The 15,088-nt window shown below is 39.9% G+C and overlaps 1 protein-coding gene across 2 annotated transcripts in view; it reads left to right on the top strand.

Moving 5' to 3' along the window:
* Window positions 1-15,088, top strand: part of TUBGCP5 (tubulin gamma complex component 5) — a 107,578-nt gene that overhangs the window by 81,293 nt on the left and 11,197 nt on the right. For both annotated transcript variants that reach the window (XM_082735991.1, XM_082735992.1), the window contains 5 exons: window positions 11,688-11,772; window positions 11,879-11,999; window positions 12,523-12,701; window positions 14,041-14,166; window positions 14,781-14,869. In XM_082735991.1, coding sequence (XP_082592117.1) covers window positions 11,688-11,772; window positions 11,879-11,999; window positions 12,523-12,701; window positions 14,041-14,166; window positions 14,781-14,869 — 600 coding nt within the window. The remainder of the gene's footprint in view (window positions 1-11,687; window positions 11,773-11,878; window positions 12,000-12,522; window positions 12,702-14,040; window positions 14,167-14,780; window positions 14,870-15,088) is intronic.

Here is a 15,088-nt window from a genome sequence, read left to right on the forward strand (position 1 = left end):
CTTTCTTTGTATTTTTTTTTTTTTTTAGATTTTATTCATTTATTTGACAGAGAGAGAGATTACAAGTAGGCAGAGAGACAGGGAAGCAGGCTCCCCGCTGAGCAGAGAGCCCGATGCGGGGCTCCATCCCAGGACCCTGAGATCATGACCTGAGCTGAAGGCAGAGGCTTAACCCACTGAGCCGCCCAGGTGCCCCTCTTTGTATTTCTTGTCTTGAGTGCTTATTAACACACTGACATAACTAATGGTTTTTTAAATTCTATAATATGTAATAGTTCCAAAATAACCATAATAGCAACAAGCCCACTGAGAGTTTAAATTATTGTTTGTGATTGTTTTCTCTTCCTACACTGTCAAATCATCAGAATATTCTATTTCAAGGTCACTTGGAATAATTCTCCATGTGATTATGCCACCAATTTAACATAGGGTCAAGTTCATTTGTTTTAGTTTATTTTCTACTTTTACGAACTGCTTTGTTTTGTTTTGTTTATTTCTTGATTCAATTTTGTTTCTTTTTTTTTTTAAGATTTTATTTATTTATTTGACAGAGAGATATCACAAGCAGATGGAGAGGCAGGCAGAGAGAGAGAGAGGGAAGCAGGCTCTCTGCCGAGCAGAGAGCCCAATACGGGACTCGATCCCAGGACCCTGAGAACATGACCTGAGCCGAAGGCGGCGGCCTAACCCACTGAGCCACTCAGGCGCCCCAATTTTGTTTCTTAATTATGTAAGCAGCTGTGTATTTCCCAAGTTAAAATCATTGGTACAGTGGTACTTCTAGAAAGATCTATCTTCTGTTTTTGTTTCTGCCCTTTTCCTCCCTTTCCTTTAGGCAACTGTTGCATGTAATACAAAAGGTAACATGCATTGCCCACTCTGGCATCTTTATTTTTCTTACATTACTAATGTATCTCACACCCACTCCATTTATAAGCTAGAGAGCTTGTCCTTACTCCTTTACAGCTGACTGGCTTTCCACTGTATTCTTTCAATCAGTCGTTCTTTTGGTGGGCATTTGGGTTTCTGTTTTTCTGCTGTGCATATCTGCAATGACTGAGTAGTCTTGTACATCTCACTTCATATTTTTGCCAGTGTAACTTTGGAATATATTCCTAGAATGGGATTGCTGGGTAAAAGGGTAAATGTGTATATAATTCTGCTAGCTATTCCCAAATTTCTCTTCATATGGACTGTCTTATTTCTGATTCCCACCAGCAATGTGTAGAGTGGCTTTCTCCACAGCCTCACCAACAGAATAGGTTGTCAGACTTTTGGAATTTTACCAGTCTGATGAGAAACGGTGTCTCAGTATAGTTTTCATTTTAATCGTTCTACTAAGAGTGAGCTTTATCATCTTTCCATATGTTTATTTTTGAATTTTTTAATGTAAACTATCCATATCTTTTGCCACCATTTCTGTTAGTATCAGGTTACTGGTCTCTTATTCTCTCCATTTTTAGAAGCTGTTTATATTATATATGTTTTCCCAGTTAGACATTTGTCCTTCCATTCTGCTTATGGTATAATAATTTGTTGTTGTTTTGTGATACAGATTTCTTTGTTGTTGTTTTGTGAAACAGATACAGATTTTTGTGATACAGATTTTGTGATACAGATCACAGATTTGTGATACAGAAAACTTACCAGTCTTTTCTCTTACTACTTTTAGGGTTAGAGTTAAGAAAGTTTTACCTGCGGTACCTGGTGGCTCAGTTGGTTAGGCAGCATGACCTGCCTTCAGCTCAGGTCATGATCCTGGAGGTTGAGGATCGAGTCCCACATCAGATTCCCTGCTCAGCGGGGAGTCTGCTTCTCCCTCTCACCTCTCCCGTCTCATGGTCTTTCTCTCATTCTCTCTCTCTCTCTCTCAAATAAATAAATAAAATCTTTTTTAAAAAAGTTTTACTTTTTCCCAGGTTACAAAGAAATTCACCCATCTTTTCTTCTGATACTTCTTGAATAGATTGTTTTTACATTTGATATTGATCCATTTGGAATTTATCCAACTAAAAACATAAGAAATAGATCTAGTTTTATCTTTTTCTAAATGACTGATTAGTTCCCATCACTTATTTCTTTTCTTTTCCCATCACTTATTTCTTTAAAAAAAAATCCATCTTTCCTGCATTTATTTGACATGCCCCTTTATCATAAAATTTTCATATGTACTTGAATATCTTTCTAGATTTTCCATTCTATTTCCCTGTTTTATTTATTGATGTGCTGATAACATCCTGTTTTAATAATAGAGCTTTTTTGGCTATTCTTGTTTATTTTTCCAAATGTACTTTATTGTCAACTTGTCTGGCTCCACCAATACAAAAGCTCTGATGGTATTTTTATTGAGATTGCATTCTATTCCTAGATTAATTCAGGAGAAGTGAGCCACCCCTTCCGCTGTGGCTTGCATATGTTGTAAGCAGCAATCTGCATCCTCAGGCTTGCTGTCTGGCCCTCCAGTCTCCCTCTCAATTCCAGCATCAGTGCCAATGCTGCTCCCCTGCCCTGCCTAGAATCCCTGCCTTACAACCCTTCTACATCCCTCTTGCTCTTTCTGTAATCTCTCTCTGGGCCTCGTGCTTCCCACCTGCCTTTGGCACAGCCTCAGTACTCCTGCCTGGGACTTCCAGTCCCTGTTAATGGCTTTAGTGACCCCTTACGCACCATCAGTACCTTTAGCCCTGGTGCCAGCACAGGCAGCAGCTTGTGGCTACACTCAGATGTCATGTTTCCAAAACTGAGCTCATCACTGTCAAGCACTATTGTTCATCCCAATACCCAAAAGCAGTGTGGCTTACCCTAGATTCCTTCCTCTGTCTTAGCTCCCACATCTCCCTGGTTATTCAGTTCTGCCTCCTAGGTAACATTTCCCCTTACTGCTCAGTGCTCACTCAAGAGCTCCTCCCTGACATCTCCTGTCTCTGTGTCTCAGCTTCACTCCCTTCCATTTGACCCAGACAGGGCCACCAGAGTGACTACAGTATTACGGCAACTCGTTCCACCAGCTGTATTCAGGCTCATTGGCTCCTTGTAACAGATGGGCTGAGCTTCTTCTCATGAGAGGGCAAGTTTTACTATCTGGTTCATTTCCCAGCCTCAATTCTAGTATGTGTACACATACAGACACATCATATTCTCCTACCAAACTTTTCATTTCAGGAATTTGGAATATTTCTGGTTTGCTGAAGAGCTTTACTTGCCCTGATTCATAGCTTCCTCCAGTTTTATGCTCTTCTATTTGCATGGCCTGGCAACAGTCTGTTCTCCTACAAAGTCCTGGTTGGCCTGCATTGGTGCAGCACTGTGTGTCTGCTCTGGGATTTTCTCTGGGGATTGACTTTCTTTCACCTGTTTGGCATGATGACTGACAAATAAGGTATTCTGTAAGTGCCTACTAAGTATGCAGTGGAGGCACATAACTTACAAGCTAAAAAAAATACTAACTAGGGGCGCCTGGGTGGCTCAGTGGGTTAAGCCGCTGCCTTCGGCTCAGGTCATGATCTCGGGGTCCTGGGATCGAGTCCCGCATCGGGCTCTCTGCTCGGAAGGGAGCCTGCTTCCTCCTCTCTCTCTCTGTCTGCCTCTCTGCCTACTTGTGATCTCTGTCAAATAAATAAATAAAATCTTTAGAAAAAAAAAAAAATACTAACTAGTGCCTGTGACATGGAATGAACTGACTAATTTATAAGTAACACACTGTGCTTTCCATCTCTGGTTGTAAGGCTGCCTCCCCACCTCTGTGTTACACTTAAAACTTCCATGGTCCACATCCTGGTTTCATCACGTGTTATTGTGGGAAAGTTACATCATTTCCCAGTCCACTTACAGGACTACTGTGAGAATTAAATGAATAAGGGCAGTGCCCATGTGGCACCTGGTGCAAAGATGTTTCCATGCACATTTGTTGCTTCTTTCTTTTGAGAGTCACATTCAAACCAGTGTTAGTAAAGAGTAGGTAAAGCAGTGTGTATAATACACGTTTGCTTTAGGCCCCACTGCTGTCGACGGACTTGAACACATTGTCCAAGGCAACGAGAGCGGTCTCCCTCTACTGCCCTGTTGCCTGAATTTTATCTGAATTAAGCACCCAGCCTGTTACCATTATATCTTCTTCCCTGAGAGCATCTTTTTTCTTAACTTACTATATATAAGTATCTCTTCTATTTCACAGCTAAACCCATTATTAAAAAACTTTGCTCCACTTTTTTTATACTAACATAAATAATACATTTTATTTTTTTAAGTCATAGAGATTTTTTTATTTTTTAATTTTTTTTAATTTATTTTCAGCATAACAGTATTCATTATTTTTTCACTACACCCAGTGCTCCATGCAATCCGTGCCCTCTATAATACCCACCACCTGGTATCCCAACCTCCCACCCCCCCACCACTTCAAACCCCTCAGATTGTTTTTCAGAGTCCATAGTCTCTCATGGTTCACCTCCCCTTCCAATTTCCCTCAACTCCCTTCTCCTCTCCATCTACCCTTGTCCTCCATATTATTTGTTATGCTCCACAAATAAGTGAAACCATATGATAATTGACTCTCTCTGCTTGACTTATTTCACTCAGCATAATCTCTTCCAGTCCCGTCCATGTTGCTACAAAAGTTGCATATTCATCCTTTCTGATGGAGACATAATACTCCATAGTGTATATGGACCACATCTTCCTTATCCATTCATCCGCTGAAGGGCATCTTGGTTCTTTCCACAACTGGTGACTGTGGCCATTGCTGCTGTAAACATTGGGGTACAGATGGCCCTTCTTTTCATGACATCTGTATCTTTGGGGTAAATACCCAGGAGTGCAATGGCAGGATCATAGGGAAGTTCTGTTTTTAATTTCTTGAGGAATCTCCACACTGTTCTCCAAAGGGGCTGCACCAACTTGCATTCCCACCAGCAGTGGAAGAGGGTTCCCCTTTCTCCACATCTCCTCCAACACATGTTGTTTCCTGTCTTGCTAATTTTGGCCATTCTAACGGGTGTAAGGTGATATCTCAATGTGGTTTTAATTGAATCTCCCTGAGGGCTAGTGATGATGAACATTTTTTCATGTGTCTGATAGCCATTTGTATGTCTTGATTGCAGAAGTGTCTGTCCATATCTTCTGCCCATTTTTTGAACGATTGTCTGTTTCGTGTGTGTTGAGTTTGAGGAGTTCATTATAGATCCTGGATATCAACTTTTTGTCTATACTGTCATTTGCAAATATCTTCTCCCATTCCATGGGTTGCCTCTTTGTTTTGTTGACTGTTTCCTTGGCTGTGCAGAAACTTTTAATTTTGATGAAGTCCCAAAAGTTTATTTTCGCTTTTGTTTCCTTTGCCTTTGGAAACATATCTTGAAAGAAATTGCTGTGGCTCATATCAAAGAGATTACTGACTATGTTCTCCTCTAGGATTCTGATGGATTCCTGTCTCACGTTGAGGGCCTTTATCCATTTTGAGTTTATCTTTGTGTACAGTGTAAGAGAATGGTTGAGTTTCATTCTTCTACATATAGCTGTCCAGTTTTCACAGCACCATTTATTGAAGAGACTTTTTTCCACTGTATATTTTTTTCTGTTTTGTCGAAGATTATTTGACCATAGAGTTGAGGGTCCATATCTGGGCTCTCTGCTCTGTTCCACTGGTCTATGTGTCTGTTTTTATGCCAGTACCATGCTGTCTTGGTGATCACAGCTTTGTAGTAAAGCTTGAAATCAGGTAATGTGATGCCCCCCATTTTAGTTTTGTTTTTCAACATTTCCTTAGAGATTTGGGGTCTCTTCTGATTCCATACAAATTTTTGGATTATTTGCTCCAGCTCTTTGAAGAATACCGGTGGAATTTTGATCGGAATAGTATTAAAAGTATAGATTGCTCTAGGCAGTATAGACATTTTAACAATGTTTATTCTTCTGATCCAATAGCATGGAATGGTCCTCCATCTTTTTGTTTCTTCTTCAATTTCTTTCATGAGTGTTCTGTAGTTCCTCGAGTACAGATCCTTTACCTCTTTGGTTAGGTTTATTCCCAGGTATCTTATGGTTCTTGGTGCTATAGTAAATGGAATCAATTCTCTAATTTCCCTTATGTATTTTCATTATTAGTGTATAAGAAAGCCACTGATTTCTGTACATTGACTTTGTATCCTGCCACGTTGCTGAATTGCTGTAGGAGTTCTAGTAGTTTGGGGGTGCAGTCTTTTGGGTTTTCCATATAAAGAATCATGTTATCAACGAAGAGAGAGAGTTTGATTTCTTCATTGCCAATTTGGATACCTTTTATTTCTCTTTGTTGTCTGATTGCTGTTGCTAGGACTTCTAATACCATGTTGAACAAGAGTGGTGAAAGTAGGCATCCTTGTCTTGTTCCAGATCTCAATGGGAAGGCTGCAAGCTTTTTCCCATTGAGGATGATATTTGCTGTGTGTTTTTCATAGATAGATTTGATGAAGTTCAGGAATGTCCCCTCTACCCCTGTACTTTGAAGGGTTTTAACCAAGAACGGATGCTGGATTTTGTCAATTGCTTTTTCTGCATCAATTGAGAGGACCATATTCTCTCTTCTCATATTAATTTGTTGTATCACATTGATTGATTTGCGAATGTTGAGCCATCCTTGTAGCCCAGGGATGAATCCCACCTGGTCGTGGTGGATAATCTTTTTAATATGCTGTTGGATCCTGTTGGCTAGGATCTTGTTGAGAATCTTAGCATCCATATTCATCAGTGATAGTGGTCTAAAACTCTCCTTTTTGGTAGGGTCTTTGCCTGGTTTGGGGATCAGGGTAATGCTGGCTCATAGAAAGAGTCTCAAAGTTTTCCTTCTGCTTCAATTTATTGAAACAGCTTCAGGAGAATAGGTGTTATTTCTTCTTTGAACGTTTGGTAGAATTCCCCAGGGAAATCGTCAGGTCCTGGGCTCTTGTTTTTTGGGAGGTTTTTGATCACTGCTTCAATCTCGTTACTAGATATCAGTCTATTCAGGTTGTCGATTTCTTCCTGGTTCAGTTTTGGGAGTTTATAGTTTTCCAGGAATGCATCCATTTCATCTAGGTTGCTAAGCTTATTGGCATATAACTGTTGATAATAACTTCTGATGATTATTTCTACTTCCTTGGTGTTCATTGTGATCTCTCCCTTTTCATTCATAATTTTATGAATTTGGGCTTTTTCTCTTTTCTTTTGGATTAGTGTGGCAAATGGTTTATCGACCTTATTGATTCTTTCAAAAAAACAGCTTCTAGTTTCATTGATACGTTCTACTGTATCTGGTTTCTACCTCATTGATCTCTGCTCTAATCTTGATTATTTCCCTTCTTATGTGTGAAGTTGGTTTGATTTGTTGTTGATTCTCCACTTATTTAAGGTGTAGAGACTGCTGCTGTGTTCTGAATTTTTCCATTTTTTTTAGGGAGGCTTGGATGGCTATGTATTTCCTCCTTAGGACCGCCTTTGCTGTATCCCATAGGTTTTGAACCAAAGTGTCTTCATTCTCATTGGTTTCCATGAATTGTTTCAGTTCTTCTTTGATCTCCTGGTTGATCCAAGCATTCTTAAGCAAGGTGGTCTTCAGCTTCCAGGGGTTTGAGTTCCTTCCGAACTTTTCCTTGTGATTGAGCTCGAATTTCAAAGCATTGTGATCTGAGAATATGCAGGAAATAATCTCAGTCTTTTGGTATCGGTTTAGTCCTGATTTGTGACCCAGTATGTGGTCTATTCTTGAGAAGGTTCCATGTGCACTTGAGAAGAAGGAGTATTCTGTTGTTTTAGGGTGGAATGTTCTGTATATATCTGAGGTCCATCTGGTCCAATGTGTCATTCAATGCTCTTGTTTCTTTATTGATTTTCTGCTTCGATGATCTGTCTATTTCTGAAAGAGGCATGTTAAGATTTCCTACTATTAGTGTATTCATATCAATATCACTCTTTATCCTGATTAACAGTTTTCTTATGTAATTGGCTGTTCCCATATTGGGGACATAGATATTTACAATTGTTAGATCATCTTGGTGGATAGTCCCTTTCAGAATGATGTAGTGTCCTTCTGTATCTCTGACTACAGTCTTTAGTTAAAATCTAATTTATCTGATATGAGAATCGCTACCCCAGCCTTCTTTTGAGGCCCATTGGCATGAAAGATGCTTCTCCATCCCTTCACTTTCAGTCTGGGTGTATCTTTAGGTTCAAAATGGGTCTCTCGTAGACAACATATGGATGGGTCCTGTCGTTTGATCCAATCTGCAACCCTGTGTCGTTTTATAGGTGCATTTAGGCCGTTCATATTCGGAGTGATTATTGATAGATACGTTTTTATTGACATCGTGTTACCTTTGAAGTCTTTCTTTCTGTAGATTATTTCTATATTTCTGTTCAATGCTATTCTTAGGATTTTTCCTCTTTTATAGAACCCTCCCCCCTTAATATTTCCTGCAGTGTCGGCTTGGTGGTTACATAGTCTTTTAAGCCTTGCTAGTCTTCGAAACTCTTTATCTCTCCATCCATTTTGAATATCAGTCTTGCTGGATCAATTATTCTTGGCTGCATGTTCTTCTCATTTAGTGCCCTGAATATATCTTGCCAGCCCTTTCTGGCTTGCCAGGTCTCTGTGGACAGGTCTGACATTATTCTGATAGGCTTTCCTCTTTAAGTAAGGAGCCTCTTTATCCTAGCAGCTTTCAAGAGATTATATCTACAATTATGATTCCTCAATTTGACTATCAGGTGTCTTGATGTTTTTTTGGGATCTTTAATCTTGGGTGGAGACTGTTCGGCCTCTAGTACATGAACGCTGGTTCCATTTGCGAGATTGGGAAAATTTTCATGAAGAACTTGCTCCACTATATCTTCTAGACTTCTTTCTTTCTCCTCTCCTTCAGGGATTCCAATAATTCTGACATTGGAACGTTTCATGGCATCATTTATTTCCCTGATTCTGTTTTCGTGGTTTCTAAGCTGTTTGTTCCAGGCTTCCTCCTGGTCCTTTCTCTCTATCTGTTTGTCCTCCAGATCACTAGTTCTATCTTCTGTCTCAGTTACCCTAGCTTTGAGAGAATTTATTATATTGGGACTCATTGAGAGCATTGTGAACCTCCTCCCTGGTAGCTTTAAGCTCCGCCCTAACATTGTCAACATCATCTCTCATCTCTTTCAGCTCAGCCCTAATCAATTCCTTTTTGTCATCCATGGCTTTCTCCAACTAGCTATTTCCTGGATAATTGTTAGCCTGAATTCTCTTTCCGACATATTGTCTATATTGACAGCCATTAGCTCTGTTGCAGAAGGTCCATCCTCTGTATTTTTCTTCTGTTGGACCTTCCTCCTCCTAGTCATTTTGGTGAGAGATGACTGAACAGATATAGCTGGATATATTGACCGTGGTGCAGTCAAGGTGCACCCTGGAACACTTCTGAGCAATCGGGATTCCCCACCCAAATGAGAGACAAAAGAAAAGAAAAAAGAGAGAGATAGAGAGAGACAGGAAAGAAAGGGAAGATGAAAGAGAAGGTTCAGCCCAAATGGGCCCCAAGGTAAGATTTATGAAGTAGACAAACAAAAAGACTTATAAAAGTATATGACAAGAGAAAAAAAAAAAAAAAAATATATATATATATATATATGTGCAAATAAAGGAAGAACCTCGTCAAAAAGAACCCCAAGTGTAAGATATTTATGCTATCAGGACAAACACAAAAACACAGAAACACTGGTGGAAGAAAAAGATGAGAGAGTGGTTATAAATTCTCAATGTGGGCGAGGAAGGGTTTTTTTTTATTCTTTCTGGATGTATCTTGATATCTTTGTTAAAGGACTCAACTTTCCTAAGATAAAGGGCGATTAAAAATTGGTTTACCTATTGGGGTAGTATTGATTGGGGAAAGGGGATTACTTAAAGTTTAATTCTATATGAATATTAGAAAATAAAAATAAAAAGAAATAAACTAGACTAAACTGAACTAAAATTTTTAAAAAAGGAATTCAAAAAATAGAAATGCAAAAGAAAAACGTAGGTGTATGTATCAAAAAGTTCAGGTTAGAAGATTATTATGGAATTTGAGGTACTGGACATCTCACTGTGATGGTAAATAGGTTAAAAAAATTATCTATATAGAATAAAAAAATGAACCAGAATAGTGGGAACGAGTAAAAAATAAAAGTTTTCCTATGAAGTAGTGTTTGTTCTTTTGTAGTCCTTTTTTTTCTTTTCTCTCTCTTTTTTTTTTTTTTTTTCTTTCTTGTTTTGTTTTCTGGGGGAGGGGCCTGCCACGTGGGTTTTCAGTCAATGATATTCCCTGAGTTAAGTCCTCCGGCCCCCCTCAAGGGGGTGGCTCTGAGGAAACTGGTTTTTTCCAGCTTTTGTTCTTTGGTGGTTTTTATGTTTGTTCACTTTTTTTTTTCTCTCACCTTGACCGCTTTTGATGGTTTTTGTAGTTTGAGGAAAACAAAGTGCACCCTGACCTCCCTCTCAGAGAGAAGCCTCAGTCTGGCTGCAGAGCCCAAATAAGTTCCCCCTTGGCTGCTAGCAGAGCAGGTTCCAAGTCACGGTCCCTGGGGATGCAGGATCTTTTGCTTGTACCCAAAGCATGGCAGTGGCGGCTGTCTGGGAAGCTCCAGACCGCCAGAGAGGTTCCATGCATTGATCACCGACTGAGATTTTCCTGCTGGCCTGGGCTGGGAGTGCCCGGTCTTTCTGGGTCTAAGAGTGCCCGGCTGCGCACCAATTTCAGGGGAGGCTGTGGGTCACGCACAGAACTCAGGCTCTGAGAATGGGGCACAGGTCTGAAAGCACCAGGGTGGGCCTTCGTGCACCTCTCTGGGGGGAGAGTTTGGTGCACACGTCTTAGGCTCTGAAACAATGGTGTGTATCAAAGGGCGCCAGCTTTTGTACCTCTTTCAGGGGAGGTTGTGGGGCGTGAGTATCCCAGGCTCTATAGCAGGGCTCCCGTGTTCTGCCATCCGGCGTGGCTCCCAGCCCCTCACAGGAGCCGGACCCCATGCATCCTCGGGTGTGCTAGTGGCTTAGGGACCAAGACCTGGTTTCTCCACTGCACTCTCTCTGTCTCAGTGCCAGGGGTGGCTGTCCTGGGACCTGGGACTTAAGCCCCTGTCCCTAGCCACCCCATTCCCACAATTTACCCCCCCGCGATCCCTTGCTCTTTTGCAGTGCTTTCAACCAGTCTCCAAGTTAATGCTGGTCCCCAGATGCAGGGCACTCTCCCTCGTATTGGGAATATTACTTTCCAACCGGTCACCTCTGGTGGCTCCCTCCCCCTTTTGTTTATCTTCCATTATCAGTTTACCGTTCCCACTCCGCTTTACCTGCCCACTGGCGTCTTCTGCCCCTGTAGAGATCCAGACATATAATTCTGATCTCAGGCTGATTTCATGGGTGAACGGAGTTCTTTGGTAGGTAATCAGCTCACTTTGGGGTACAGGTTGAAAAGGCGCCTCCTCCTACTTCCCCGCCATCTTCGAAAAAAACAACTTTGCTCCTCTTACTTACTTCTAAAACCAAATTTCTGTTCTGGAATACATGATAGAAAACCTTTATTATTGGAATATTTGCATTCCTTTTATGAAATATGTCTTCTTTGAAATATGATATAAATGTTAAAATGCTGATGGTTTTTTAAAGAGTATTTTTATTTGAGCTTAGTACTTTCACAAACTAAAACTGAAATTTCTTTGTCTAGTCTGTCTATATCTTATGAAAATGTGGACACAACCAAGAAGAAACTCCCTGTTCATATCTTAGATGGTCTGACCCTGAGCTATAAGGTATGTGCTGATACATTTTGTAAGAATATTGTTTTCTATTAAATTACACCATGCAAGTAATAGGTAGGTTACGTTCTACTCTAATTTTCTGTTTTTGTTTTTATAGATCCCATGGCCTGTGGATATTGTTATAAGTTTGGAATGTCAAAAAATTTATAATCAGGTGTTCCTTCTCTTATTGCAAATAAAATGGGCAAAATATAGTCTGGATGTTTTACTATTTGGTGGTAAGATTTGTTTTCAACAGATAAATTATAGTTGCATTTTAGCCCTGAAATAAAGAAATGGGTAATCTTTGGTCATTTTTTATGTATACACAAGTGCCCAGATGACAAGTATTTATAGCAACAGTTTTGCAGTTGTCAAAATTAACCTCCCTGAATGAAAAACCAGGGAATTGTGCTGCAGTCAGTCTGAAATATAACAGCTTGGTGAGGAATTTAGCCAGAATAAATATTCTTAAATTATGAAAAAAAAAAAATAATGACAGAGTATTGGGACTTGGCATTTAGTTGGGTTTTGTTTGTTTGTTTTTTTCTTAAGTTGGCATTTAGGTTTTAATGACAGTGATAAGGGGAACTTTTCACTACTTTACCTTCCAGAGACACTGAAGGTAGGTCCTTAATATGCCTCCTGTAGAGTACCCTTTGCAGGTGATGACCACATCAGAAGTCCCACCCCTGTGCAGTGGCACAGGTGCATTTGAGTAGATGTTCTTCTCACTTACTCTACTCTTTCAATCTTGCACAGAACTAGCTAGTACTGCTGGAAAACCACAACTCAGAGAAGGATTTTTATGTGAACAAGGCACAGCTGCTCAGTTTGGATCACAAAAGGAACCAATAAGACAGCAGATTCATCGTATGTTCCTCTTGAGAGTAAAGCTCATGCACTTTGTGAACAGCTTACACAACTACATCATGACCAGGGTTTGTGTCTGAATTACTTGTGATATATTTATAAGAGCCCACAAAGTACTTATAGACTGTAAGTGTAACAATAGTACATATAAAATATTTGATCATAAAATAACATGATAGTGGGGGAAATTTTTTTTTAATAATTTTTAAAGATTTTTATTTATTTATTTGACAGGCAGAGATTACAAGTAGGCAGAGGAGATAGGCAGAGAAAGAGGAGGAAGCAGGCTCCCCGTCAAGCAGAGAGCCTGTTGTGGGGCTCGATCCCAGGACCCTGGGACCCTGACCTGAGCCAAAGCAGAGGCTTTAACCCACTGAGCCACCCAGGCACCCCGGAAAATGTTTTTTTAAACATGCCAGAGCACATGCATCTGGAGACTCCTGTCCCTCCTGTCCAGCAGCCTCTTAGGATGGGCATACCCAAAGCTCCTCTTCTGGAATTGCCTTCTGAACTTGCAGTATAGTCTTTTAAACTTTATCAGTGGTGACAGATCTGTCCCTAAAAAATGGCTTCAAATTTTAGTAACAGCCAGTTACAGTCAGGCTAGTGTGGTATGTAAGGAGGAAGATGCAGCCAGATTATATAAATACATTTTTTTCCTACAAGCAAGAAACAACTCATTACAAACTAAATGAAACTGCTTTTCTTATACATCTTAAAACCAGATCTAGAGGAGGTCTGAAAGAGAAGTTCAGATAATTGAACAATAGCAGAATTCTAAGAAGACATTTGGGATTTAAAATGATTGGTTTAAAAAGAAAAACTTATTTGTATACAAGTTCTAAAACTCGTTTTATTTGGAAGAAGTGAGCCTTTGAAGCCTGTGTTTTAGATGTGATGCATATGGCAGAGGTGCTTTCTGATTACCATACATTGGCTTTCAGAGACAGCCTTAAACCCTTATTATTGAGAGTATATGGTAGGAGTTTAAGTTTTTGCTTCTTATTTTCTAGTTAAATTATGTCTATGCTCCTTATAAAGAAGATTATTATAAAAACATTGAAACTTCTGAAAACATATAAGTTCAGTTTACCCGATAATTTTTTTAAAAAATGCTTTTTGTATGTGATTTGATACACTTGGCCCTTCCCACCAGGAACAGTCTGTTAGTCCAGAGTAAGGCATTTGTTTACTCTGTGAATGGATTTCCTAAAGAACTGGCCCCCCATCATTATTCTAAGATAAGAATGTCAGCCTTTAAAGAAGGCATTTTGTAAATTTTACAGATGTAATTATTGAAAAAAGAATTTGAGAGGAGTAGAAGAGATTGATATAAAGTTTTGTGTCTAGCGTACACGTCTTCATAGAAGTCTGATGATTAATAAACTTTTCATCTTTCTCTTCAAGATTCTTCACAGTACAGGGCTGGAGTTTCAACATCAAGTTGAGGAAGCCAAGGATTTAGATCAGTTGATTAAGATTCACTATAGATACTTATCAACCATCCATGATCGTTGTTTGCTGAGAGAAAAGGTACGTGAGATGGTGTCTGCAGATTTGGCCATGAGGCAGGAATGAAGCTGGCCAAGGGAGATTGTCTCTCCACTTCAGAATTTTATACTTAATAAGCAGAATAGTCTATCAGGAATGACCAAATTAAGTTACAAATTTGTGCCATATTATGAGAAATTATATCTAAGAGAAACAGATATGAACTGTATTACAGTCATCTGCACCCTGCACTGCACTTAGATTCAATTGGAAGATTGTGTCTGCAGTTATGGAATAGTAGTGCTTTAGTCAGGAAGTGCAACCAGCTTAGTGAGAATATACAGAATTAAGTCAATTTATAGCCATTAGATTACTTGCTCCCTTTTGTTGGTGCATTTAAATGGCCAGCCGAGGAAATAGTCACTTGCTCTGTTGGTCAGACTCTGCTGCTAATACTCCCAATATCACAGGTGCATTAGATATGTGGCCTGATTCCAGGTGCACTTATTCACAACCAGCACCCTTTCATATTATATTGAAGGCTGTCATTGCATTGATGAACTTTTTCTGTGACTCATGTAGATTAAATAAGTGTTGGTGTCAGTGTCCAAACATAGTTACAGAGCCTATATTCTGTCTGTGGCTTTAATCTCTAGGTCAGTTTTGTGAAAGAAGCCATCATGAAGGTATTGAATTTGGCTCTCATGTTTGCAGATGGTTGGCAAGCAGGTCTGGGAGCATGGAAGTAAGTATGTAGCTTGTGGAACCTCTGCGTTTTGACCATTTCAGTTTCCCTTTTAAAACTGGCTTATGAATGACTGCTTTTCTTGACGGCTCACTGAAGAGTGGGCAGCACAAACTTTCAGTTCTGGGGCTAGAGAGTGGGGCACCGCCATTTTCATCCCCTGCCCCCATTGGTGCTGAAACCCTTCAAGGAGCAAAACAGCACCACAAAGTGGAATCC

Source organism: Mustela nivalis, assembly GCF_964662115.1.
Source record: "Mustela nivalis genome assembly, chromosome: 6".
NCBI classification, from domain to species: Eukaryota; Metazoa; Chordata; class Mammalia; order Carnivora; family Mustelidae; genus Mustela; species Mustela nivalis.